We start from the raw sequence: 27,281 nt of genomic DNA, 5'->3' as shown, positions 1-27,281 counted from the left end.
GTGAAGATTACAGTTAAAAAATAAGCATTAAAATAAAACTTCTGGGGTGCCTGGGTGGCTCAGTTGGTTGAGTGTCTGCCTCTTGATTTCGGCTCTGGTCATGATCCCAGGGTCATGGGCTCAAGTCCTGAGTCAGGCTTCACACGAAGCATGGAGCCTGCTTGGGATTCTCTGTCTGCCTGTCTCTCTCTCTCTCTCTCTCTCTCTCTCTCTTCCTCTGCCCCTCCCCCCTGCTTGTACACTCTCTCTCTAAAACAAAAATTTAAAAAATTCTTATAACAAATGATTCTCTTGTACATAACATCTTTGCCAACAGGCAAGCTACTTAAACCTTCAGCTTTTTAAAAAGAGATGATGATCTACACTGAGCTCCCTGAACCTCTTTGTAATCAACAGCATAAATCAGCAATGGAAGCTAGAGTTACAGAGGATAGAAAAAAGTTAACTAGCTTGGTAACAAATCAAACTGTAGTCAATTAAGCTAACTAATATTAACTCTTTAAAAACTAATATATTCATATCAAGTTAAACATCTTATATTACTATTCTCATGTTTTTTATGGCACAGAAGAGAGACTGTGAGAAAACAAATTTTTGAGTCAGGCCAAGTTTATCTTTAGAATCTTCTCCATATTGGGGCACCTGGGTGGCTTAGTCGGTTAAGCATCCAACATTGGCTCAGGTCATGATCTCAGGGTTAGGGACTTCAAGCCCCGCATTGGGCTCTCTGCCATCAGCACAGGACCCATTTGGTTCTCTGTCCCCTTCTCTCTCTGCCCCTCCCTCGCTTACATGTGTGTGCACGCTCTCTCAAAATTAAACAAACGTTTAAAAAAAAAAGAGAGAGACTTCTTTATATTAAGGCACATTTCTTCATGCTTTTCTGAGCAGCAGAGATCATCATTCCCTGTCGTACTCCAGATTACCTCCATTAAGATGGAGATGGTTAAAGTTTAAGGTTCAATCCATCCTAACTAAGGTCATTAGGAAGTGTGAGGGTATAAGCTTGTTTGTAAGATTATCTAATCATGCAATTACATTCTGGGAGAGGGCATAATCACCAATCTCTCCCTTTTATAGATCAGTCTAAAAGCTTTTATTGAAAATACAAAAATCAAACTTTTTATTGAGAAAAAATAGAGAAAATCACAAAACAAAGAAGCGCTTCATGGCCCCCTTCTTCCCTCTGAAAGAACCTAACCACTGACCTGACTTTATTTACAGCTCTATCTTGCTTTCCTTACTGTTTATCATTCAAGGGCACACGCATCTTTAAACTCTTTAGGTGAGCCTTGCCCATATTTTAAAAACTTCATAGGCCTTCAACATCTTTTCATCTACAGCTTATCCTTTTTTTTCCAGTCTTTATTTTCTTCATAAAACTCATTCCCAAGTAAATAACACTTAAGTTTTCAAGGATCATTATCTTTCTCCCATAAAGATCATATTATTCTTTAAACATCTCCTCAAAAGTTACCTCCATAAAAATGAGAGGCTATATAACCACTAAATTGAACATCCTAAGAGAAATGCCAATAAGCTTTAGGCATTATTCAATTCTAAAACAATACTATACCATATTTTACCTAATGAGGAACATAATTCAGAACAATTTAAAACATTTGTAAAGAATGTATTGATATTATTCCTTGAATTTATAGGCAGGAACTACTGCAAACTAAATTCCATGATTGTAAAATAAATCCCATAATTTCCACCACTGACTCTGATGAAGTAACTGGTTACAGGCTTACTCAACACATCCAACCACACCAAAAATAACTTTACTACTGAACAAAATAAATCAATCAACTGTTTGCAAACAATGGACAACAGCAAGAGTAAAACTACAACCTCACATTTCTGGATAGAATGGAAACATCTAAGATGTACCCATGATCACCATGGCTCTCTGGGCTAAATTCCCTAAACAATGAAGAGGAGATAAAGCCCAAAGAGAGCAGAGCTCTCAAGAGCTAGAGAATATTTAGGGGTTGTAGAGAGAAGACAGCTATATAAAAAGGAGTCTCACAAGCTTAGTGGAAGTATTCCATGGGTACTTGATCTATATCTGGGTTCCACATACCAATAGCCTAAGGCCTAGCAGAAAACAACTACTCCTGGAACGAGAAAAGAAAGATACTAGAAGTTACTTAACAGAGCAAGCTGACAGAATTCTAGCCCTCACAAAAGGAAAGACTTAGTTAATACCCAAACATTTACTTTAGACACCAGAAAAGCCGCCGCTTCGAGATAAGGACCACAGTCTTAGAGCAGGCTTTCTCACTCAGGGCTCTAGCATGAGAATTAAATTCTAATGCCCTAAAGCACTCACGGTATGTAATGAATTATACCATCTCTTCTGTGCATCTCGAATAGTACTAATATGATGGTCCTCAGAGAACTTAGAAAACTAATTCAAAGGATTTTCTAAGGTTCAGATAAAAAACCTAGAAAAAGGATTAGCCTAGATTTGCCTTAATAAAGCCTAAAATCAAGCCTTGACAATAACAAGGAGAGTTGAGAGAATATTAACTGCCTTTTAGAACTTAATACTCTTTAAAGGAAAGAAACCAACAAACATAATCTAGACACTATCAAACATATCATCCACAATGTCCAGTACTCAGTTTAAAAAAAATCCATGGGGCGCCTAGGTAGTTCAGTTAAGCGTCCGACTTCAGCTTGGGTCATGATCTCGTGGTTTGTGAGTTTGAGCCCCACATCAGGCTCTATGCTGACAGCTTGGAGCCTGGAGCCTGCTTCGAATTCCGTATCTCCCTCTTTCTCTGCCCCTCCCCTACTCTCGCTCACGCACATGCTCTCTCTCAAAAATAAACATTAAAAAAAAAAAAATCTTTTAAAAAACCTCCACAAGGGACGCCTGGGAGGCTCAGCTACTTAAGCATCTGGTTCTTGGTTCTGGCCCAGGTCATGATCTCATGGTTCAGGAGTTCAAGCCCCATGTCAGGCTCTGTATATTCTCTCTCTCCCATTCTCTCTGCCCCTCCCGCTAACACACATGTGCTCTCTCCAAATAAACTTAAAAAACAAAACAAAACAAAACTCCATAAGACATGAGAAGACAAGAAAATGTGATGCACAAAAAAATAGTCAACAGAAACAGATCTCAACATGATCTAAATGCTGAAATTAACAAACAAGAAAGTTAAAACATGTTATAAATATGTTCAATGATTTAAAGAAAAATACGGAATCAACAGGGAAATCTCAGAAGAAAGGAAACTAAGAAAAATAACCACGTGGAAATTAAAGAAATGAAAAATATGTAACATGAGAAATGAAACATTCACTGAATGGGCGTATCTGCAGACCGAAGACAGCAGAAGACAGGGTGAACCTGTGAACACAGTAATGGAAACTAACCAAGTGATATAGAGAAAAAAAGATTAGGAAAAAAAAAGAACAGAGCTTTAACTTGAAGTATAATGTTATGCAAGCTAATAGACATAAGTGGAGTTCCAGAGGAAAAGGACAAAGTAGAAAAAATATTGAAAAGAAACTATCCATACGAAAATCATAACCCTACTGCTGAACACCAGAGTTAAAAACTCTCAAAAATAGAGAAAAACAATTTATCACATACAGGGGAATAAAAACAAAAAATATGACTGACTTATCATCAAAAACACTGGAGGCCAATGGGCAAGAGAATGACAATTTTAAAACACTGAAAGGAAAACCTATCAAACCACTTGCATATCCAACAAAAAAAAACAAAAAGGTGAAATAGACTTTCAGATAAATCAAAGCTGAGAGAATTTTTCAACAGTAAATCTCCTATCCAAACCTACACGAAGAAATGAAAAGCATTGAAAATGGTGGCTAAATATTAAGGCTAGTTTCTTTTTTCTACTTTTCTACTCAATTTCTTTTAAAGACAAGACAATGGGGGCTGACAGCTTAGAGCCTTGAGCCTGTTTTCGATTCTGTGTCTACCTCCCTCACTCCCCTCCCACCCGTCTCAAAAATAATAAACATTAAAAATAAAATAAATAAAGACAAAAGACTATAAGCTAAAATAAGTTTGATGTAAAATTGGATTACAGTATGTAAAAGTGAAATATATAATTACACAAAGGATGAAGGGTAGATGGAATATACTTGTAAGAGATTATTACATATGGAGTATGAAGTGTAAAGAGTAAAATGGTACAATAAAGAAAATAAGAAAGAATACTAAGATTTATCTGAATAACCCAAAAGAAGGCAGGAAATGAGGAATAAAAAACAGATGGGTAAGCGGAAAATAGTGAGGTGATAGACTTGAACCCAGTCATATCAGTTATTACATTAAAGGTAAATGAACTAAATTATTACATGGAAATGTACAACAGACATTTTATCTTTTTTTTTTTTTTTAAAATCAGGGTCAACGTAAGAATTCAATGACCATGAATTGGTCTCTCTCAGAAATACAACCTATAATAAAATTAAACTCAAAGAGTGTCAGACTGGATAAATTACTGCAGCTACTATAGAATACAGTATGGATGTTGCTCAAAAATATTAAAAAATAAAATTATCACATGATCTAGCAATTCTACTTCTGCATATTTACCTGAAGGAAACAAAATCACTATCTTGAAAAGATGTATGTATCCCCAAGTTCAGTGCAGCATTGTTCACTGCAGCCAAGACAATCTAAGTGTCCAGTGAGAAATGAATAAAGAAAATGTGGCACTGGCACAAAAACAGAGTAATGGAACAGAATAGAGAATCCAGAAATAAACCCACAAATGTATGACCAAGTAATCTTTGACAAAGCAGTAAAGAATATCCAATGGAATAAAGACAGTCTCTTCAGCAAATGGTGCTGGGAAAATTGGACAGCAATATGCAGAAAAAGGAACCTGGACCACTTTCCACACCATACACAAAAATAAACTCAAAATGGATGAAAGACCTAACTGGAAGACAGGAAGCCACCAAAATCCTCGAGGAGAAAGCAGGCAAAAACCTCCTGACCTCGGCCATAGCAACTTCTTACTCAACACATCTCCAGAGGCAAGAGAAACAAAAGCAAAAATAAACTATTGGGACCCCATCAAAATAAAAAGCTTCTGCACAGCAAAGGAAACAATCAGCAAAACTAAAAGGCAACTGATGGAATGGGAGAAGATATTTGCAAACGACAAAGCAGATAAAGGGTTAGTATCCAAAATCTATAAAGAACTTATCAAACTCAACACCCAAAAAACAAATAGTCACGGGAAGAAATGGGCAAAAGACATGAATAGACATTTCTCCAATGAAGACACCCAGATAGCTAACCAACACATGCAAAAATGCTCCACATCACTCATCATCAGGGAAATACAAATCAAAACCACAATGAGATATCACCTCACACCTGTCAGAATAGCTAACATTAACAACTCACACAACAACAAATGTTGGAGAGGATGCGGAGAAAGAGGATCTCTTTTGCACTGCTGGCAGGAATGCAAATTGGTACAGCCACTCTGGATCACAGTATGGAGGGTCCTCAAAAAATTAAAAATAGAACTATACTACGACCCAGCAACTGCACTACTAGATATTTACCTAAGGGATACAGGTATGCTATTTCGAAGGGGCACATTCACCCCAATGTTTATAGCAGCGCTAGCAACAATAGCCAAAGTATGGAAAGAGCCCAAATGTCCAACAACGGATAAATGGATAAAGAAGATGTGGTATGTACACACACACACACACACACACACACACACACACACACACAACGGAGCATTACTCGGCAATCAAAACAAACGTAATCTTGCCATTTACAACTATGTGGATGGAACTGGAGGGTATTATGCTAAGCAAAATTAGTCAGAGAAAGACAAATACCATATGACTCCACTCACATGAGGACTTTAAGATACAAAACAGATGAACATAAGGGAAGGGAAACAAAATAATATAAAAATGGGAGGGGGACAAAATAGAAGAGACTCTTAAATACGGAGAACAAACAGAGAGTTACTGGAAGAATTGTGGGAGAGGAGATGGTCTAAATGGGTAATGGGCAATAAGGAATCTAGCCCTGAAATCAATGTTGCACTATATACTAACTTGGACGTAAATTAAAAATAAAAATTATAAAAGCAAAGCACAAAAAAAAAGAAAAAATCTGGTACCTATGTGTGTGTATATGTGTACAGAAATATTATCCAGCCATAAAGAAGAAATTTTCCCATTTGCAATATCATGAATGGACACTGAAAGCATTATACTAAGTGATATAAATCAGAAAAGACAATTGCTGTATGATCAATTTAGCAGCACACTAAAAGTGAATGTACCCATTACTGTGCCCAAAAGTGAATGACACAGAAAGTCAATATACGTCAAAAACTGAATATAAAAACACAGAAAGAGGTGAATCTATGACCATGAAGGCAGATGTCAATTCTTTGCTTCGTTAACTACTAGAACTAGACAACATATCCAACAACAGAGTATACACTCATTTCAAGTGCACCAGAAATACTGACCAAGATGAATATAACATGTTTTTAAAATAAATCTCATTAAATTTCAGAAAGTCTGAAATCTTACAGCTTATATATTTGATGTTCACAATGGAATAAAACAATTACAAAACAGTAAAATATTTATCAATGTCCCAAATATTTGGAAATTAAGCACACTTCTAAATAACAGAACTATATGTAGAAAATATTTTTAACTGAGAAACACTGAAAGCAACCTATCAAAATTTATGAAATGCAGTTGAAGCAGGACTCAGATGAAAATGTATAGCTTTAAATGTCTAATTAGAAAAAAAGTACTAAAAGTCAATGTTCAAAATTTTCATCTTAAGAAGAATATAATCAAAGGCAGAATAAATAGAAGTAAATGTTGAAGAGTTAAAAAAATGAAAATCCACAATTAAAAACTTGTAACTACAGGTTGGTTCATTAGAAAGATTTGGGGAAGTCAAAATACCCTTAGCAAGACAAAGAAAAAAAAAGAAGGAAAACGTCAATTATCAAAGAGAAATATCCTATAAAAATTAAAATGATTACTGAACAGTATGAAAACTTCATGCCTATAAATTCAACAACTTAGCATCAAAACTGACAAGAAAAAAACTGAGTATCTGAATATACCTATATGTATTAAAGAAACTGAACTTAAAATCCTTCCTCAAAGAAAATTACAGGTCTGAAGGTTTTCACTGTTGAATTCTATTGAACACTAAAGGAGAAATAGTATTAATCTTAAATTCATTCAGATAAAAGAAAAAAAAAAGACAAAAACACTGTCCAACTCATTTTCTATAACCAGCATAATCCTGGTACCAAAATATGATAAAGGCATTAAAAGAAAGTTGTAAAATATCCTTCATAGGGCGACTGGCTGGTTGAGTTGGTTAAGTGTCCAACTCTTGATTTCAGCTCAGATCATTTCAGTCATGAGTTCCAGCCCCGCATTAAGCTCTGTGCTAACAGTGCAGAGCCTGCTTGGGATTCTCTCTCTCCCTCTCTCTCGCTGCCCCCTCCTCTCTCAAAAATAAATCAATAATAAATAAATATTCAAAATATCCCTCATGAACAAAGATGCAAAAAATCCTCAAGAGGGGCACCTGGGTGACTCAGTCAGTTGAGCATCTAGCTTTGGCTCAGATCGTGACCTCATCGTTCATAAATTCATTAGTCTGAATCCTCCATCAGGCTGGCTGCTGTCAGCACAGAGCCTCCCTCAGATCCCCTGATCACGTCTCTCTCTGCCCCTCCCTGGCTCACGTGCATGCACTCTCTATGACCTTAAAAAAAAAAAAAAATTTTTCAAGAAAATATAATAAAATCCAACATCAGAAAGAATAGCACAAGTCTGGTTTGATATTTGAAAACCAATACAATCCACTAGTCTAAATTTTCACTTTTCTAAATTTTGCCCAAAGATTTGTTAGAACTACATTAAACTTAGGGGAGGAGTCTAAACAATTTTGGGGAGAAATAGTTTAGTGACAAATTTATCATTAATTACTCAGATCAGAGAGCTCCCCTAGACAATTTCTAGCCTTCACATACTTTAACGTTTTCTTCTCCTTATATCAAAGATCAACATTAGAAAAGGAACATAGATAATATAAACAATTCTTCTTTTGCAGAAATAGAATAACCATTACACCATATAATGGTCCCCAGGTGATGGATCCATGCCTAGGGTAGCACAAGAACAAAACATCTGTCTTTCCTGATAGTTTAATTAATGAAGGAAAAAAAACCCATGGTTGAATAAAGAGCTCACTATAGGAGTGCCTGGGTGGCTCAGTCGGTTGAGTGTCTGACTTCGGCTGAGGTCATGGTCTTGTAGTCTGTGAGTTCAAGCCCCATGTCATGTTCTGTGCTGACAGCTCAGAGCCTGGAGCCTGCTTCAGATTCTGTCTCTATCTCTCTCTTGCCCCTCCCCTGCTCTCACTGTGTGTCTCTCCCTCTCAAAAATAAAATAAAAAATTAAAAAAAAATTTTTTTAATAAAAAAAGAGCTCACAATATATTGAAAACGCATAGGGCCGCCGGGGTGGCTCAGTCAGTTGAGCAAACGACTGCAACTCAGGTCATGATCTCATGGTTTGTGAGTTCGAGCCCCGTGTTGGGCTCTGTGCTGACAGCTCAGAGCCTGGAGCCTGCTTCGGATTCTGTCTTCCTCTCCCTATCTGCCCCTCCCCCACTCATGCTCTGTATCTGTCTCAAAAATAAATATTAAAAAAAATTTTTTTAATTGAAAATGCATGACGGCCAACATAGTGTGCACTCATATGTACTCCATCCCAGGAAACTTGTAACTAAGTTTCTCACAAAGGGAAAAATAAAACAGAGAACACTACTCACTCTGTTAGGCATAGTAAAGCACTAATTTACATCACTGCTCTTGTTAATAGTGGCCCTGTCCACAAAGTTAAGGTAGTCTAAGAAAGCAACAGTTAGATCAGATCATGGGAATTATCTAATTTAGCATGCCTCTCTTCATGCCTTCCTAGGAAATTAAGCAATACACTCTGTTCAAAAGCTACCCTTAATCCAAATACGTATTCTGATACATTTATTCTTCCCTCTTCGTTACATAATGCTTCTTTTATCTTAGATTCAGTGGTTTTATGGGTACTCCCTAAAATCCATTCTAGAAGTGAGCAAGACATAGATAATACACTAAAGGTAACGAGATTGTACTCATATTAGAACTCAGTAATACTGCATTACTTTCTGACCTGTAAAAAAGGACACATGTACTCAAAACTAGTAATGAATAAGGATGAACTGAGATTTAAACAAAAGTTAAAAAAATAGTATTAGTAATTTTTGGTCCTTTTCCAATCAACAAATGTATTGGGTTTACTTTACCTTAATTTCTATCCTTGCTCTGTGAGGAAAAAGCTGTCCAATCATAGAAAAGTCAGTTCCTACCATGCTGATGGCTAAAAAAAACATATCTGTTTCTGTAAAAATAAAAGATTTAGAAAGAATGAAAATTAATCCCAATATTTCAGAGGAAAAAAAAATCTTACATGAAGTATATATTTTGAGTTAAAAATAAATTTGAGAGTGTCTAATAGTCTTTTATTAAAGGCCAGGAAATCTTTAGTCAATTTTATTGCTAAGAACTTCATGCATCTAAAATAATGTCTAAACTTTTATACAGAAACATAAGAAATTTATAAACTCATACCAAGAAGCTAAAATTAGGAAGACAGGGAAGAGAAGGGGAAGAGGAAGGAGAGAAGGAAGAGGAAGGAGAGAAGGAAGAGGAAGGAGAGAAGGAAGAGGAAGGAGAGAAGGAAGAGGAAGGAGAGAAGGAAGAGGAAGGAGAGAAGGAAGAGGAAGGAGAGAAGGAAGAGGAAGGAGAGAAGGAAGAGGAAGGAGAGAAGGAAGAGGAAGGAGAGAAGGAAGAGGAAGGAGAGAAGGAAGAGGAAGGAGAGAAGGAAGAGGAAGGAGAGAAGGAAGAGGAAGGAGAGAAGGAAGAGGAAGGAGAGAAGGAAGAGGAAGGAGAGAAGGAAGAGGAAGGAGAGAAGGAAGAGGAAGGAGAGAAGGAAGAGGAAGGAGAGAAGGAAGAGGAAGGAGAGAAGGAAGAGGAAGGAGAGAAGGAAGAGGAAGGAGAGAAGGAAGAGGAAGGAGAGAAGGAAGAGGAAGGAGAGAAGGAAGAAGAAGGAGAGAAGGAAGAGGAAGGAGAGAAGAAAGAGGAAGGAGGAAGAAGGGGAAAGAGAAGAGGAAGAAGAAGAAAACAACATTCTGCCTATCTGGTCTCAAAGTGTTCTTAAGAAAACCATCAGTCACAGCCACTATATTACCGCTTTAACATAAGCAACTAAGGTGCACTAAGTAGTATGTGAAAGAAAGTAACCAAAACAACACAAACTATTAAAAGAAGTAACCTCAATAAAATAGGATTGGGGAATACAGAGGAGGAAAGTATAGAATCTTTGTTGTTGTCCTGAATTACTCTGTTTCATTTTTTCCCCAAAAACAACCTGCATTATTTTTTATAAGAATAAGTGATACCATTCAAAAGGTATTATAAGCTTCAGGCACCTGGGTGGCTCGGTCGGTTAAGTGACCAACTCTTGATTTTGGCTCAGGTCCTGATCTCACGGTTCATGAATTCAAGCCCTGTATCAGCCTCCATGCTGACAATGCAGAGCCTACTTGGTATTCTCGCTCTCTCCCTCTCTCTTTACCCTTCCCCTGCTTGCACTAACTCTCTCAAAATTAACAAATAAACTTAAAAAAAAGTAGTATATGCTTTTTAACAGCACAATTTTGACCCTTAGAAACTCTATTATACAATAGTATCTAAGGTAGAACATTATTATGAGTATTAGAAATATTGTTTTCCATGTTATTTTTTATACAGGGATTTGACAGAGAGGACTACTCTAGCCCAAATTACCATAATGCTAATTCCTAAAAAGATCACTAAGATAAAGCCAGAGATGGAGTTCCATAATAAGTGGCGGGGGAGGGGGGGAGGGGGGGAAGGGATGCAGAGGTCAGTTCCAATAAAATTAGCTAGACAGAAAATAACACGGTTTTCATTTTATTTACTTACAGAAAATAATTCACTTTACTTCAAATAAATATCCACAACATTTAAAATGAAAATTAGTTACCTTTATTTGACCATGGTTTAGAATAATAGTTTTTCCTAAAGCTGGAATATGTAGTTGTAGAACCACGCTCAAATATGGGGTCATTTTCCTCAACAACACAGGGGCCTTTTGTCCTTAAAACTTCTACAGTTAAACTGAAAGAGACACACTTTTAAATAGATTTGCACTTAGAACAAGAAAGAAAATAATACATGATATTTGAATAGTTATATTTTGAAATGTGCCATGACAGAATCGGAACAAAAGTATAATAATATATACTTGAGGTATGCATGTTTTCCAAGATTCTGTTAATTTTCACTTAAAATGTGATTGCCAAGTAATAAAATTAAATGCCAACATTCTTCTGAAATCGTTAATAGCAATATAAAATTTACACATTATCTTTGCGCCACCAAAAAATTACTTAAATTTTATTGACTTCTGTATGTCCCCTACATTTAACACATATTACCTTATCATACTAAACCCAAGATGAGAAACATAAGCATCTCATAGTTTTTGTTCTACATTCCTGTAAACAAAGCAGTACAATGCTTTTAACTATTTAATGACCAGTAAAATGATCATCACAAAATAATGGCAAAAAACACACAATTATTAAAAGTACTGCATTTATGTTTCATTATCGTAGAATTTTATAGGCTATAAAAAGATTTTTATACTGAACTGTCAGACTACTTTACATCCCTCTTTTATATTTAGTTACTCGTGAATTTATCTTCTTTTTTAAAAAACACACTTTGGACAAACAACAAATTCCACAATGCCAAATTTGAAAAATTTAATATTATAACTGAGAAACTACAAAGTGAATTTAAACCTTGTCATAACAAAAGTTATATAGAATATTAACCCTGATTAAACCTGATTCATTTGTTGCATTTTCATTAGTTATAACCACACACCAAAATATGGTATTAGTTAATAATAAGAAAACCTGAATTTTGACTTCAAGACTGAGCCAATTTTTGAAATGTATCATCAGTAGAGACCAGCATATAATTAGTGGAGCTCATCCCAATTACCAGTAAAGTTAGTAAAACAATTGTGGAAGGTTAATGGATGACGAATCAGCAGTACCATCTTCTTATAAAAAACACAGCATAAAAATTGCTAAAAATTACAAATGAATCTAACTCATCTTTCTATTTATAACATGCATTAAAAAATATAAGCATCAGTGTTTATATGGTCAGGTAACCATGAATGATGCAGAAATTCAATCTCTCTCATTAGACAAAGCACATTTGTTCTTATGTTTGAAACCACAATCTCTTTTTTTTTTTTTTTTTTTAACTTACCTTTCTTCATCCAAAATAATGGAACCATCTTCTGCCACTTTTACTCGAGGAACCAGCAATGGCCCGTCATCCACTTCTTCTTCTACTTCTTCATGACCTTCAGCATCAGGAGTACTTTTACCTTCTTGCCTACCGAATGTAAAGATAGCTTAATTCATATATCCAGGAGAAGGATCTCCTGAGTACTATCAACTTCTGAAATAAATTACTTCGAATCCAACCTTCATTTGATTTCCAATTTTCCCTATACCCTAAGTAAAGATACTACACGTTAAGGACGTGGTTATAAGAATTTCCCCGACTATGGGGTGCCTGGGTGGCTCAGTCAGTTAAGCATCCGACTTCAGTTCAGGTCATGATCTTGTGGTTTGTGGGTTCAAGCCCTACATCGGGCTCTGCGCTGACAACTCAGAGCCTGGAGCACGCTTCGGATTCTATGACTCCCTCTCTCTGCCCCTTGCCTGCCTGCACTCTGTCTCTCTCTCAAAAATAAATAAAAGCATTAAAAAAATTTATTTTAAAAACTATAAAAGGGAAAGAAAAAGAAAAATATATACACGTTTATTTGTTTAGACACAGAATAGAATTAGAAGGATACATTAAAAAATTGGTAACAATTGTTGCCTTCAGGCAGCAGAACCAGATGACAGAAAAACAGAGTTGGAAGACTTCTCGGTATACTTTTGTTCCATTTGATTTTTGTACTGTTTTATTATGCTATTCTAAAACAAAACAAAATCCTTTTTAATTCTAAAAGCTTCAGTTGAGGGGTCCCTGGGTTGCTCAATCTGTTGAGCATCCAACATTTCAGCTCAGGTCATGACCTAACAGTTTGTGGAGATGGAGCCCCATGCTGATAGTTCTGGGAATACCTGCTTGGGATTCTCTTTCCTCTCTGCCCCTCTCCCCCCGCAATCATGAACACGTACTCTGTCTCTCAAAATAAATTAATAAATATTAAAGAAAACAATATTTTAAAAATAAATAAAAATAAAATATAAGGTTTCGTTAAAATAACACCATTGGCCATTTCCATATATAATACACAGTATGGGCCGCCTTACATTTTGATTTAAATCAGACATGCCCGGCTAGCTCAGTCGGTAGAGCATGAGACTCTTAAATCAGACAGTAAGTTTTATTCTTGCTAGTGATTCTATCTAAACATTCCTATCACATGCAATTTGACTATAACAAAAAGCATCATTTGATTTCTTTTTTTTAAAACTGTACCCATCAAAAAACTTATTTTAAAAAAACACTAAGATAAAATGCTTACTCTCTTGTCTGGACTGGTGTCAATGATTTTTCAGTTTTCTTTTCTTGTTCCAGTGAAGAACTAATAAACAACAAACATTTTTAAATGTGAGACAATTTAATATTTAATATAAAAAATATTTTTAAATGAACAATATATATCTTGTTAATTCTACCCATTGGCAAGAAGGAAATTATTTTAACTTGCATTTTTTTTATATGATAAACCATAACACTATTATTAATAACGGTGTGGCCCAAGAGTCAATTTCTCAGTCAAAAACCTTGTCATCAAATATAAACCTGCTATGCCCTAGGTAGGAACGTTTTGACTCTCTAATTCCTTAGTGAAGGGAGGCTCTCCCAGTCCTCATGTCTGAAGCAACCTACATGGCTTATCTCCAAATTCTATATGTCAAACAACTTACCACCTAGGCTTCTGGCCCTTCGGCAGCAAGCCAAAGACCTGGTAAACCTGAAAAAAGCTACACTCCTGCATTCACCTGCTAAACCATCAACAACATAACAATGAGATTTATTATAAACCATTTGCCTCCTCAGGCTAACTTTACTAAAGAAGCTTTGTTCTTAGAAGATAAATAATATCTACTATAAATAATTAGGAGGTAGAGCATAAAAATTACAGTGTTCCTTTAGAATCAGGGTATAGTGTACAAGAAACACAAACTGCAGTATTGATTAAAGTTGTTTAGTTTTGTAACATTTTGGTAATGTAAGAAAGGAAACTTATTTTTGGGGCGCCTGGGTGGCTCAGTCGGTTAAGCATCGGACTTCAGCTCAGGTCACGATCTCGCGGTCTGTGAGTTCGAGCCCCACGTTGGGCTCTGGGCTGATGGCTCAGAGCCTGGAGCCTGCTTTCGATTCTGTGTCTCCCTCTCTCTCTGCCCCTCCCCCATTCATGCTCTCTCTCTGTCTCAAAAATAAATAAATGTTAAAAATAAAATAAAATAAAATAAAATAAAATAAAATAAAATAAAGGAAACTTATTTTTAATTTCAGAGGTAAAGGGCACCATCCCAAGAAAGCAGTTACCTGAAATACAACTAAATGTTGTTTAAAAATTCTATCGAAAAAACATCGTATTTGCTATAAGTTTTGTCAACATACTTTTGGAAAACACGAACTTGTACTCTAAGTGATACTTAACTCACAACATACCCAAAGAAAGGACAAGAAAAATTTACTTACGTCATTGGATTATTATCTGGCAGGTAATATATGAAATCTCTCATAGTCATTTTTGAACGATCTGGTGGCTTCTGACTTTCATTTATGGCATATTTGTTTTTCCATTGTTTCTGGACACACAAACACACACAAAGATCCACTTTTCTTTTATAAATGCAGAATTTCACATGTACTATATTCAAAGGTATATCCCACTCTTATATTCATTGCAAGTGATTTAGTATTATTCTTACCACGATTTTTCCCAATTTTAGGACAAACTTCATAAACTGCATTCTTAAACAGTGTAGCACATCAAGGGATTTTAAAAACTAAAGTGTCTAGGTCTGGATAAAAGCTCAACATATAAAATCATACTTACTAGTGCCTTCTAACTATAATAGTTTGCGAAGAATTTATAAATACATAGTTTTTGTTTACCCTGTAATGAACTAGATTTCTGTGAATTTTACAAAATTCTTAAAGCAAATGTTTAATTTTTTAATTCCTGAAAATAAATCTACCTAAGCAGATTCTATAGAACATCTTTAGAGACCTAGATTTTAAACAATATAGATTCAAATCCCACTGATATGTGATACAAAGCAAATAACTTCTCTAAACTTGTTTCCACCTGCATAAAACAGCGGTATCTACTACACAAAGATGATAGAATTAAATAATATAAAGCACCATACTCATGCTAAGTGCCTTCCTCTGAATTAACAAGGGGATTTTGTAATAATAAAAGCCGACATTTGTTAAGCTCCTTCTGTTTGCCAGGCACTAGTCTTAATGTGTTTTACATATATTTACTCATCCAATCTTTACAACCCTCCAATGAGATATATACTATCATCACTCTTATTTTGCAAATGAGGATACAGACAGAAAAATCAATTAAATTGCCCAACGACACATACTAAGGGATGACTCTAAGATTCAAATCTTAAATATCTAACTGCAGAGCTTACATGCTTCACTATTGGTACAGTGCAATCTTGGAAAAATAATCGATCGTCAAGATTAAAAAGATGAGCTTTACTATACACATAAATGCAAATTTTTCCCATTTATAATTTCCATACTGTCAATTTATAAAATATTACCAATTCATTTTGCTCAAATAAGTATATCTGTCTTAATTCAAATGAATGCTATTCATGTAACGAAAAATGATACTTAAAGTTTATTTTATAAATATGCTTTGTATATTTTCTATGTGTGTAGAAACAGACCTTCTATTTTTGGCCTTCACCAAAATCAAAGATATAGATGAATATAAAAATTAACATAGCAGAAAAAATAGCTTATTAAGTCCATCGCGCTTATTAATCATTCAGTTCACAAAAGGGGATCTTCTATTAAAATAAGGAACATTAACTGGTTATGCTCCATTAAATACTACAGATATTAATCCTCCAAATGATGCCTAACATAAAAACAGAAACCTAGTAGGAACAGTCAAATGTGATTTTTCTCCCTTACCTTCTCCTTTCTCAATTCTTCTTTTAACATTTCTCTTAGTTTCTGGGCTTTATATATTCGGTATCTGTCTGAACATGGCTGTTTCTCTTTTGTTGAAATAGGCTTTGGCTGTGGAACTTCTTGATTAACTGTAGATAAGGGATGAGATTCTGAAGGAACACTGACACCAGGCTTAACCAGAGTAGTACTTGATATTCGCTTTCTTCTCTGTGAAACAGCAGAGGAAGACTTACTGGATTCTTCAACATAATTCTCATTGTCAGTCTTTTCATCACTGTCAAAATTTAAAAAAAAAAAAAAAGGACACCATGGATCTTTCATATTCTAGTTTTAAAAACTAGCCCGGCAAAAATCTAAACCAGTAAAATCTCATTATTAAAACAATCAACGACTTGAGATATACATTATTCATGACAGATTCCAATAAAAATTTTGTTTACTAAAATTTTTATTTTTTTTTAATTTTTTTTAATGTTTATTTTGAGAGACAACATTGAGAGACAATGTTTATATTTTGAGAGACAGAGAGAGACAGAGTGTGAGTGGAGGAGGGGCAGATAGAGAGGGAGACACAGAATCCAAAGCAGGTTCCAGGCTCTGAGCTGTCAGCACAGAGCCCGACACGGGGCTCGAACTCGTGAACCACAAGATCATGACCTGAGCCGAAGTCGGACGCTTAACCGACTGAGCCACCCAGGCATCCCTTTACTAAAATTTTTAACAGATACATAAATTCTAACAAAGACTGCTGATCTTTTTCAAACGTCAAGTCCCTTAGTGCATTAGAACATATAAGTTTATGCTCATCCTAACTCGTTCAAGAAAAACAAAAGGCCAAGTTACAAATTAAAACTTCATGACCCTACTCTGAATCACTATATAACTGACAATTTTTATTTAAGTTTTTTTTTTTTAATCTTTATTAATTTTTGAGAGAGACAGAGGGAGAGCAGGGGAGGGGCAGAGAGAAAGGGAGATACAGAATCTGAAGCAGGCTCCAGGCTCTGAGCTGTCAGCACAGAGCCCGATGCGGGGCTCTAACTCACGGACCGTGAGATCATGACCTGAGATGAAGACGGTTGCTTAACCGACAGAGCCACCCAGGTGCCTCAACAATTATTTTTTCAAAAACTAAGTTTATAATCTATATTGACATCCCCCTAGCTGATCTAAATTATAAATTGCTTTATCAACCTGAGAGGAGTCAAACCAAACATACAAAACATCAAATTTCTAAAATATCTCTACTACAGTATTTGAGAATATACATTGAGCTACATTAATCAAATCAAATACTGTTTGAGGTAGAAATCATTCCTCTTTCGTCTGGTATGAATACTTACACAGCTATCAAACTCCTAACTTAAAAAAGTACTTAGTCACTCCAAAATACATATTAGATATGGTTCAGATTGGATACACACATTTCAGGAATGGCCTGAAAGCAAATTAAGTCAAGAAGAGAGAGGGTGTAAGAATTAAAAGCAGTCTACATTTTTCATGTTATTAGTTTTATGTAAAAGTAGAAAATGCTGGGGCGCCTGGGTGGCTCAGTTGGTTAAGCGTCCGACTTCAGCTCAGATCACAATCTCGCGGTCCGTGGGTTCGAGCCCCGCGTCGGGCTCTGGGCTGATGGCTCAGAGCCTGGAGCCTGCTTCCGATTCTGTGTCTCCCTCTTTCTCTGACCCTCCCCTGTTCATCCTCTGTCTCAAAAATAAATAAACGTTAAAAAAAAAAAATTTAAAAAAAAAAAGTTGAAAATGCCTAAACCTATAGAATAACCTTTCCAGGTTATTTGCAGGATAGCTCCATGTTTTTAATTTTTTTTTTTTTTTTTTTTTTTTTAGTAATCTCTACACCCAACATAGGGCCCAAAGTTATGACACCGAGATCAGGCTTTGTAATGATACATGCATCATGTGCATTTCATTCAATTATGTTGAATCATTGAGGACAAAACATATACCCTATAGATTTTTACAGCTGCAAAGACCCACAAAGAAAGAAAACACATAGTAAAAAAAAAAAAAAAAAAAAAAAATCAAATATACTCCCTAAATGCCAACTCTAAGAAAGCAAATATTCCCAACCTCTAATGTCTCAAGACTACAGAATCAGAGTAATTTATTAAATTATCAATCATCATGCATCTGTATGTAATTAACAGGATCTCTGCAAACTTTATTAACAGTGACTGTTACTTGTATTTCTTTTTTGAGGAGTAATTTTGAAAAAATATTCATATAAGAAACATGGATATTACTAAGTATCAGTAAGCTGGCAAAATAACATCCTATACCCAGCACCAGTTCAGGCCAACAGAGGAAGTTAGGCCAAAAAGAAAAGGATAAAATGTTCACCTTCTGGTTAGAGCATACAAAGAATTTACACCATCTCATTGTTATTTAATATGATCCATTTTTATTGGTTTCCTCACATATGTATTACAGAAACAGAGACCATGAGTAGCCCAAAATGGCTTAATTTTAACTACTTTGTTATTTACTACCATTGCTTTTATTTTAAAAAGATAACTTTTTGTAGACAACTATTCTGCCATGTCCTATTCAAGAGTTTGTCAGTTTTTTCTAAACTCCACAATAACTTGGCTCTCCAAATCAGAGAGTATTATTTCCATTTTACAGATAAGCAAATTCTGCCTGGGCAAAGTCTGATAAACTGTTAAATTACGAAAAAAATCCTAGGGCGCCTGGGCAGCTAAGTCGGTTAAGAGTCTCACTTAGGCTCACTCAGGTAACGATCTCACGGTTTGTGAGTTCGAGCCCCTGCGTTGGGCTCTGTACTTGTGAGGTCCAGCCGGATGTTGGAATCTGGGCTGACATCTCAGAGCCTGCTTCAGATTCTGTGTCACCCTCTCTCCCTGCCCCTCTCCCGCTCTTTCAAAAATAAACAAACATTAAATTAAAAAAAAAATTTAAAGGAAAAAAAAAATCCAGACTCCAAATGTGGTATTAGCACATGCTTTTTCCCTTCAGAAAACATGGCCACTATAAAGGGGCACGCCCTGGAATCAAATCAAGTAGCTGTATCTCCTCCCCATTGACACAACTCAGCATAACCAATGTAACACTGGTCTTTTAAGACTACATAAATGTTTTTTTGAAAATCTAAAAAAGTACCTACCCCTGCAAAGTGCTCCAGAAGGAAGAAAAAAAAAAAAAAAACTACGCAAAGTAATCTAAGCTGTCTAACATTACCACGTGTAAATTTCACATCAAGACTGTTGCACCTGGACTCTTTCTCACCACCACTTGAAGACAAGATTCCCACCCGGAGAAACTACAGACCTTTAACAAAATCCACATGTGCCACACCCTGTGGCCAGAGTGACAAACTGCAGTTTGGAGTAGGTTCATAGAGTCTCAACTGTAAGACTTAATGCAAGCAACAGAATACTCCTAAAGTAAATTCATGGGGTCATATTCCGGGTGACAGGCCCAGAGAGGCGGGGCAGATGAAAATGCTCCTCTCTGCATGCTCTTACCTGCTCCTGGGAGGCTTTTCTTGCGGCTCCGTTCCCCCGAAATCCAACGGGGACACATCTGTAGACTCCGCTGGCTTCGGGGAAGAAGCGGCTGCAGGATCCGGGGCCCTGGGAGCCTCTTGTCCACGTTGGGGGTTGGGAGCGGAGGAGCTCCTGGCGCCTACACCAGGCCTGACATTCGGCTTCACGCTAAGGCGTGCCCTGCGGAACATGGCGGAGCCAGGGGGCCCGGGGAGGCGGCCCCACGGCCGCTCTCAGCCCCGAGCCCCGGCTGCTGCCGGGAGAAGGGATTAAGAACTACGTCCTTTCCACACGGCCACACCACCAGCCCAGCGGGCAGCTACCGCAGGTTCACACCCCCACCACCTCCTCCTTCCTCCCGCCGCCGCCTCTTCTTCATGACCCTGCTAAGTTTCCCCCAGTACCTTGCTTCCCCGCCCTCGTAGGGCGCCGGAACTGATTACGCCATCACCCAGCGCCTAGGAAAAGCGTAAGACGCACAGCGCCCGGAGCCATGGTAACTGTCAAACTACAGAGTTACTAGTGAACCGGAAATTGAGATGTTCCGTGGTCAGCTCTCCCCCTCTCCCAGCGTCCCTAGGAGTTACAGAAACGAGTGAAAGGAGGTAGTCAAGACCCTATAAGACCCAAGACCCTTTATAAGACTATGAAAATCATGGGGCGCCTGGCTAGCTCAGTCGGAGGAGCCTGCCACTCTTGATACCAGGGCATGAGTTCGAACCCCATATTGGGGGTAGAGATTATGAAAAATAATTAAAAACTTGAGGGGCGCCTGGGTGGCTCAGTCGGTTGAGCGTCCGACTTCGGCTCAGGTCACGATCTCGCGGTCCGCGAGTTCGAGCCCCGCGTCGGGCTCTGGGCTGATGGCTCAGAGCCTGGAGCCTGCTTCCAATTCTGTGTCTCCCTCTCTCTCTGCCCCTCCCCCGTTCATGCTGTGTCTCTCTCTGGCTCAAAAATAAAAAAATAAAAAATAAAAAAAAGTTAAAAAAATTTAAAGAGTATTATGAAAGAGATTATTGGGAGGCTGGCTTACTTTAGGTAATATGGTTAGGGAAGACTTACATGATTAGAAGAAAAATGGCCATAGATGAAATTGGCTGTACACAGTATGGGCGAGCTTTTTAATTCCCTGACTCATTACAACAGCCAGGCCCAACTTCCTTTTTGGAAGAATAAAACTCTACAAGAACATCCTGCTATGTTAATGGCAAAAGAATAAAATCTTTAAATAATTAAAGAGGTTGCTATGTCATCCAGAAGAAGAAAGAGAAGCGTTTTTGAGAGTAAGAGGGATGAAAGCACGTTAGAGAGAAGAGATTCCTCTAAGACTGGAAAGAAAATGGAAGTCTGTGGATTCTGTAGGCTCCCTCCAGTAATCTGGGGAGGGAACAGGACTTCAGATACACCTAAAGAAGGTCAAGAACTTGACAAAGAGCCCCCTACTGAAGATGTCTCACGAAACTTGTAGCCACTACTAGGACCATTTAGCTTTGCCCAGTATATTCTGGTATAAAGATATTGCCTTTCCCAAAATGTTATGTTCCATCTAAGAATCTAGGGCACTCCCACAATTCTGTAGGTAAGGCAATTAATAACAAGGATTTAATTTGTCATTACTATAAATAAGGGAACAGAATCAGATCTAATTTTATTATTAAATATAAAGTCTTAAGATATGTTACACAACCAAGTCTGTGGAGTAAATTCTTAAAGGCATCAGAGTAATTTTAAAAGTCTTCAGTTTTCTCTAGCAGACACACCCAATATCTCTTGAGTATATCCCTACCATTCACAGAGTATATTTTCAACCGCAAAGAAAAACGTCAATTAGACTGTAAATTAAGACTACATACACAAACAATAACACTTCCACTTACTTTCCAATCCCAAATTGCTTCCCTCCCTTCTTCACAATGACCCAGGACACAATTCAATCTTTTGCCCCTGCTCAATTTACTCCAGAAGAGGTTGTTTAAGTGGAATCAGATGCTTGGCTCATAAACAGTATTGAAGACAGGTGGGGTTTAAGGTGAGTGACAAGCATACAAGGCTCTCTGAGGTTAAAAGATTGATAATAGCTAACATATTGAGTGCTAACATATACTGAACACTTCGTACTCCACATACATTAATTCAGTTAATTAAAGAGGTACATTTACCTTCCCATTTAATATGGAAGCTTTACTGCAATGAAATAACACACCCAAGTGCACACATCTACTCATTAGTAGAGCTGGGCTTTCAACCAAGACATTCCATCTCCAGAGCTCCAAGTCTTCACCACTTTGTCCTACCTTCTGTAAAATAGGTGACTTTTAGGAGTTAAAATAAAAATTGTTGAAGCTTGGTCACATATACTTGAGAATGCACTGCAGTATTTTCCATACTGTTGTAGATGTTTGAAATTTTCCAACATAAAAGCCTTTATAAAAAGGTGATTTTAGGGTGTACGATCTAACTCTACACGTTTGTTTGTAATAAGTAACAGGAGAGATGAAAAACATAAGTATTGAACTAACCTCAGGCATCGTTGCACATGTTTCTAGCAATGGCAAATGTTCCACGGCTTCTACCCACATTCCAAGGTTATTGTGAATAGGAGATAAAACTGCATCCCCTGCTATTCCCTTCCTATCATACAACCCAAGCATACAGCCATTAACCTAAAATTCCTTCGGTACTGTCCACCGCGACAAAAGCAATGAGATTAAAAGGGAAATTAACAGATTTAAAATCCATCTTCACTATAAATCTCACTTCTAAGAGTCCCTACCTGTTAGGACAGTCGCTCCTCGTTTCACAGTCTCAATCTCCTCTTCCGCAGAATAGGAACAATGAAGCCTACTTACAAGTTTGGTGCTGAAATAAAAAAAATATGTAAAGAGCCAAAACTGTCTTTTGCATATTGAGTTAACCCTTCATCGGTTTTGTCCCCTTCCTCCTCTTCCCGCTTCTGCAAGGGGATTAATGAATGCTAACGTTCTTGGTCTAAAAGTTAGATATAGTGGCGTTTGTTTTTGTCGTTACCAAAAAGAGGGGGCTAGCCAACCCCCAGGGCTCGGTACACAGTGGGGAAAATCCACAGACGCAGTACCTGCTTTCTAGACTCGACCAAATTTGCGTGACCGAGGGGATGCTAGCCCAGATTAAACTCCAGAAGGTGCCAGCCCCGAACCCACCGCGAGGACCGCCCCCGCCTGCCCAGCGGCGCACGCGCAGTCAGCCGCCCGACTCGCGGGAGGCTGCGGTCGGGCCTCGGTGGGCGGGGCGATGGAAGGAGCAGAGGCGTAGCCCGGCTGAGGGCCGGCGCGGGCTCAGCCTTCAAGAGCCGCGGGAGAGGACGACCGCTGAGCGCGTTAGGAGGCCGTTGCTTCTCCGAGTGGCTCTCTTTTGGGTTCGGTCGGGTGTCGGCATGGCCCGTGAGTATGCGGACGGGTGAGGGACGCGGCGGGGAGCGTCTGCAGAGGAAGCCGAGGTCCGTAGGCGCGGCTGGAGACGAGGCGGGAGCCGGCTGATGTATCCCCTTAGGTCCGACGGCGCGGGGACCCCATTTTCAGCCCACCGAGGGAGAGGGACGGTTAGCTTCGGGCCCGCCTGAGAAGTGGGGCATGTGCCTGCCGGCCAAGTGCGAGTTTACAGGGTAAAGAACACCTCTCCGGAGGTGAGGTGTGTGAAGACGGCGGCCCCGGGACGGGTCTTGGTCAGAAAGTGGTTTATAGTTGGTCCTTAAGGTCCTAAGGCCTGAGAAGGACAGGAAGCTCCGGTTGAGTCCCCTCCTTAGTTCTTTTGTTTGGCCCTTCGAGGTAATGTATCCCGAACCGCTGCGTTTACTCGTTTAACAGTGGAATTGTGATGGGCCAACTTGTGGAGCTGTGTTCCCTGTGTATCTATCCTTCTCTCCATACTCCTCAAAAGCTAGACCTTAATTTGGAATGTACTGACCCATATAGACACAGGAGTGGAATGCTGGCTATAAGTGATCTGGTATTTACATTAATTGAACACCTGAATTGGTATGATAATGGTCTTAAGACTTGAAGTGTTTGTGTCTGAGCTTCTTCCTCGGCTACTATGGGAACTCTGTTCAGTGCAGTGCTCTGCTGGCCTGTTAAAAAATGAAAAGCTAACTTCAGATGCATTTAAATAAGAGTCTTTTAACGGAATTGGTATTAATTTTTGAAATGGGAAAAGAGCATGACTGTTTAACTTTGCAGGCGGAAATCAGCGAGAACTTGCCCGTCAGAAAAACATGAAGAAATCCCAGGAAATTAGCAAGGGAAAAAGAAAAGAGGATAGCTTGACGACCTCTCAGAGAAAGCAGAGGTAAGTGATACTAATCGATTTTTCAAATTTCTGAAGTTTTCCTTTTAAGAATGGAAAGAATTTTTTTAAATCCTGGGTAGAACTAAGCTTAGTTTGCATAGTAGGGGTCACAGATGAACAGCTGTGCTGCACATGCTGTAACTATATGACTACAGTCATCCCAATCCCAGGATGAATCTTCTGCTTCCCCACCACAACCATAAGAACTTCATTTAGCGAAGTAATGGAATGCCTCCCATATGAAAGACACTGTTAGATGCTAGGGATACAACATTTTCAAAGCAGACCTCCGACTCAACCTTGTCAGGATGACAGGTGACTCAATTACAGGGATAAATGTTACGAAAGAGACACAAAAAAGTGTGTGTAGCTATATTCATTTCTGAAGATCCATTGGGTTGGAGAAAATGAAGGTCCACAGCCTTGATATGTAATTATGTAAGAAATAATAGAAAATTAATTGTAATTTTGTAATAATACAGAAATACTCTCAGAGCGCAGCTTAAAATTTCTCACCAAGAAGATGGCTTTAAATGATATGTGTACTTAAACCCTTGCAACTTCATCAATCTGCTGCCTTTTTACAGTAGTAAACAAATACCTCACAATTGCACTGTAGTTACTTTGTTGTACTTTTGGGGTTTGGGGGGGTTTGTTTTGTTTTGTTTTTTAATGAAAGCCAGCATGTGTTTTGGCTTTGCTTTGTAAAAGGTTTTATTCAGTAGGTTTCTTGCCCAGCACTGAGCCCAATGAGGTGTTTGAACTCAAAACCCTGAGATCAAGACCTGAGCTGAGATCAAGTCTGATGCTTAATGGACTGAGCTACCCACGCACCCCAATTTTTGTAGTTTTAATTAAGAATGGCTTTGAGGCCAGGAGATTCCTTAATTCTAGAACTCTCCAAGCAGAATTTGTTGAGAAAGTCAGTGCTTCCACAACTAGAAAGTTGGGTCTCTAAATTATTAGAGGTCTTTAATGTCTGCTCCCCTTAAATGGGAATTTAAAACACATGTAGGGTTGAGGTAGTATGTAAACAGGAAGAACAAAGAGAAGCAACCATCATTGCAAATAGGCATTCTGTTTTTAAGATGGTAACAAATAGTTTGTTTCCCCACTGTTAGGCCTTCCAGAACACATAAAAGCATGCTATAATGGGAGACAAAAAAAACCCCTCTAATTTTGTCTATGTACAACTTGGAGGTCAGGTGAAGAAGTGACTGCACATGCTTTAGCAGGGCTTCTCTGTGGTCCTCAAGCCTGCACATTAGAAACACGTGGGAAGCCTTGAGTGTCACTGAAGCCTGTGCTTTAATTCCAGTCCTTTAATTGGTTTGGGGCTGGGCATAACAGGTGCTCTGGATAAATTTTATTGTAAGTTAAACCTAACTTTAAAAATTTCCTCAGGTGATTCTGATGTGCAACTAGAGTTAAAGATCAGTGTTTTGGGGTGTCTGGCTGGCTCAGTCTATGGACCATGCAGCTCTTGATCCCATGGTTATGAGTTGAAGCCCCACATTGGGCTAATTATCACTTGATGCTTCCCGTGGTATTAAAGTGATAAGGTTTGTCTTAAATTTCTCTTTACTCACATTGGAGTAAAAGTGAACATAGTACCAATCAGTGAACCTGGAATTTTTAGTGAAGATGTCTAGATCTCTAGATCTAGTCTAGCTTGGTTCAATAATAATCACTGTTGAATTATTATCCACTTGTTAGAAAGCTCTGTTCTAGGTACTATGTACGTTTTACCTCTACTCATCACCCTGAGAAGGAATGTTAGCCTCAATGTATAGAACAGGAAACTGATGCTCTGAACTTCAGTAACATTACTGAAGTTACAGCAAGCACAACAGAGCTTGGTTTCAAACAGAAAAGTAAATACTACTTTTTTTTTTTTTTTTTTTTTGTAGGTGTGTTGTTTTTCCTTCATACTCATACATAAGCTTTTTGTGTTTGTTTTTTAATGTTTATTTTTGAGAGAGCGCACAAGAGGGGGAGGGTAGAGAGAGAGGGAGACACAGAATCCTAAGCAGGCTCCAGGCTCTGAGCTGTCTGCAACGAGCCTGATGCAGGGCTGGAACTCATGAACAGATCGTAGGTGTTGATTACAAAGCCATTAAATACATCTTTTTTAAATAAGGGTCTTGTGTTGACAACCAAGAGTAATTGCCATTATTCTGTATGTAGCTGCCTAATGGCCAGTATATACCTTGGTAGCTATTTCATAGAACAACCCTGGTAAGTAGTGTTGTGATGTTGAAAGCTCTTTGAGGTTACTTGCCCAAGACCATAACAACAGGGATGGTTTTCAAAATAAGATCCAGCTTCAAAGCCGTTCCATTCTTTTTCTTCCCATTCTGTCTCCAAGAAAACAAAGACATGAATTTTTATATCTTCTTTTAAATTATATCTTAATATGCTTAATGGGTTGTGTATAGGAAACAAGTGAGAATGTAAATTGAGTTTTTCTGTAACAACTTATAGCCTTTTCCCCCATTATAGGGACTCTGAGATAATGCAGCAAAAGCAGAAGGCAGCTAATGAGAAGAAGTCCATGCAGACGAGAGAAAAATGATGACTATTTGGCAAACCTGGGTGCTACTGCCAACAAGGTGTATCATAAGCTCTGATTAAAATTCCGTGGAGTAAGCAGTCCTATGTTACAACATGTCCTTACAAAACTATTTAAACTTTACCTCTCAGCCTGACTTAGTGTGATGTTTCAAAACCATTCTTCAAAGAATAAAACAAAAACTATGCATGAGACATATTGTTGAATGTTATTTTTTTATCAGCAGTGAGCGTTTATCTAACAGAGAGGTAATGTGATAAGCTAACATAATCTCTTTTAAATCAAGAATCTTTGTCATTAACTTAATGTAGGTCTTAAAGTCAACTTTATTAATAAAAGGGAAGAGGGAGAGGAGAATCTCAAGCAGGGGCTCAGTCTCCCAAATCATGAGATCATGACTGGAACCAAAATCCAGAGTTTGACGTTTAACCAACTGAACCACCCAGGCACCCCATCCACAAAGATTCCTGATGGGTCTGATTTCTGAAATCCTATCTCCAGG

At 37.9% G+C, this 27,281-nt stretch overlaps 2 protein-coding genes across 9 annotated transcripts in view; one reads left to right on the top strand and one right to left on the bottom strand.

Moving 5' to 3' along the window:
- BDP1 (B double prime 1, subunit of RNA polymerase III transcription initiation factor IIIB) overlaps positions 1–20,302 on the bottom strand; it is an 88,984-nt gene extending 68,682 nt beyond the window's left edge. For 6 of the 8 annotated variants that reach the window (XM_042940649.1, XM_042940641.1, XM_042940651.1 and 3 more), the window contains exons 1-7: positions 19,864–20,278; positions 16,359–16,632; positions 14,892–15,001; positions 13,705–13,764; positions 12,426–12,554; positions 11,122–11,255; positions 9,359–9,453 (exon numbers count right to left, since the gene is read on the bottom strand). In XM_042940649.1, the coding sequence (XP_042796583.1) occupies positions 9,359–9,453; positions 11,122–11,255; positions 12,426–12,554; positions 13,705–13,764; positions 14,892–15,001; positions 16,359–16,632; positions 19,864–20,075 (1,014 nt within the window). In that variant the 5' untranslated portion in view covers positions 20,076–20,278. The other 2 variants (XM_042940646.1, XM_042940678.1) reach the window with 2 other exon arrangements.
- On the top strand, positions 20,074–26,973 carry SERF1A (small EDRK-rich factor 1A). The gene is made up of 4 exons (XM_042955866.1): positions 20,074–20,139; positions 22,919–23,303; positions 24,099–24,207; positions 26,710–26,973. The coding sequence occupies exons 1-4, from the start codon at positions 20,074–20,076 to the stop codon at positions 26,780–26,782; spliced, it is 633 nt and encodes a 210-aa protein (XP_042811800.1). The 3' UTR covers positions 26,783–26,973.
- Positions 26,974–27,281: the final 308 nt, after the last annotated feature.

The sequence above is a fragment of the Panthera leo genome, chromosome A1 (assembly GCF_018350215.1).
Source record: "Panthera leo isolate Ple1 chromosome A1, P.leo_Ple1_pat1.1, whole genome shotgun sequence".
In the NCBI taxonomy this organism is placed as follows: Eukaryota; Metazoa; Chordata; class Mammalia; order Carnivora; family Felidae; genus Panthera; species Panthera leo.
The sequence above is the reverse complement of the archived record's forward strand: the minus strand, read 5'-3'. Positions and strand labels throughout refer to the sequence as shown.

Coding starts and splice junctions, on each gene's coding strand:
- SERF1A (XM_042955866.1), top strand. CDS start 20,074: ATGGCGGAGCCAGGGGGCCCGGGGAGGCGGCCCCACGGCCGCTCTCAG. Junction 20,140..22,918: donor AGCCCCGAGCCCCGGCTGCT/GCCGGGAGAAGG, acceptor GTTACCAAAAAG/AGGGGGCTAGCCAACCCCCA. Junction 24,208..26,709: donor ACCTCTCAGAGAAAGCAGAG/GTAAGTGATACT, acceptor CCCCCATTATAG/GGACTCTGAGATAATGCAGC.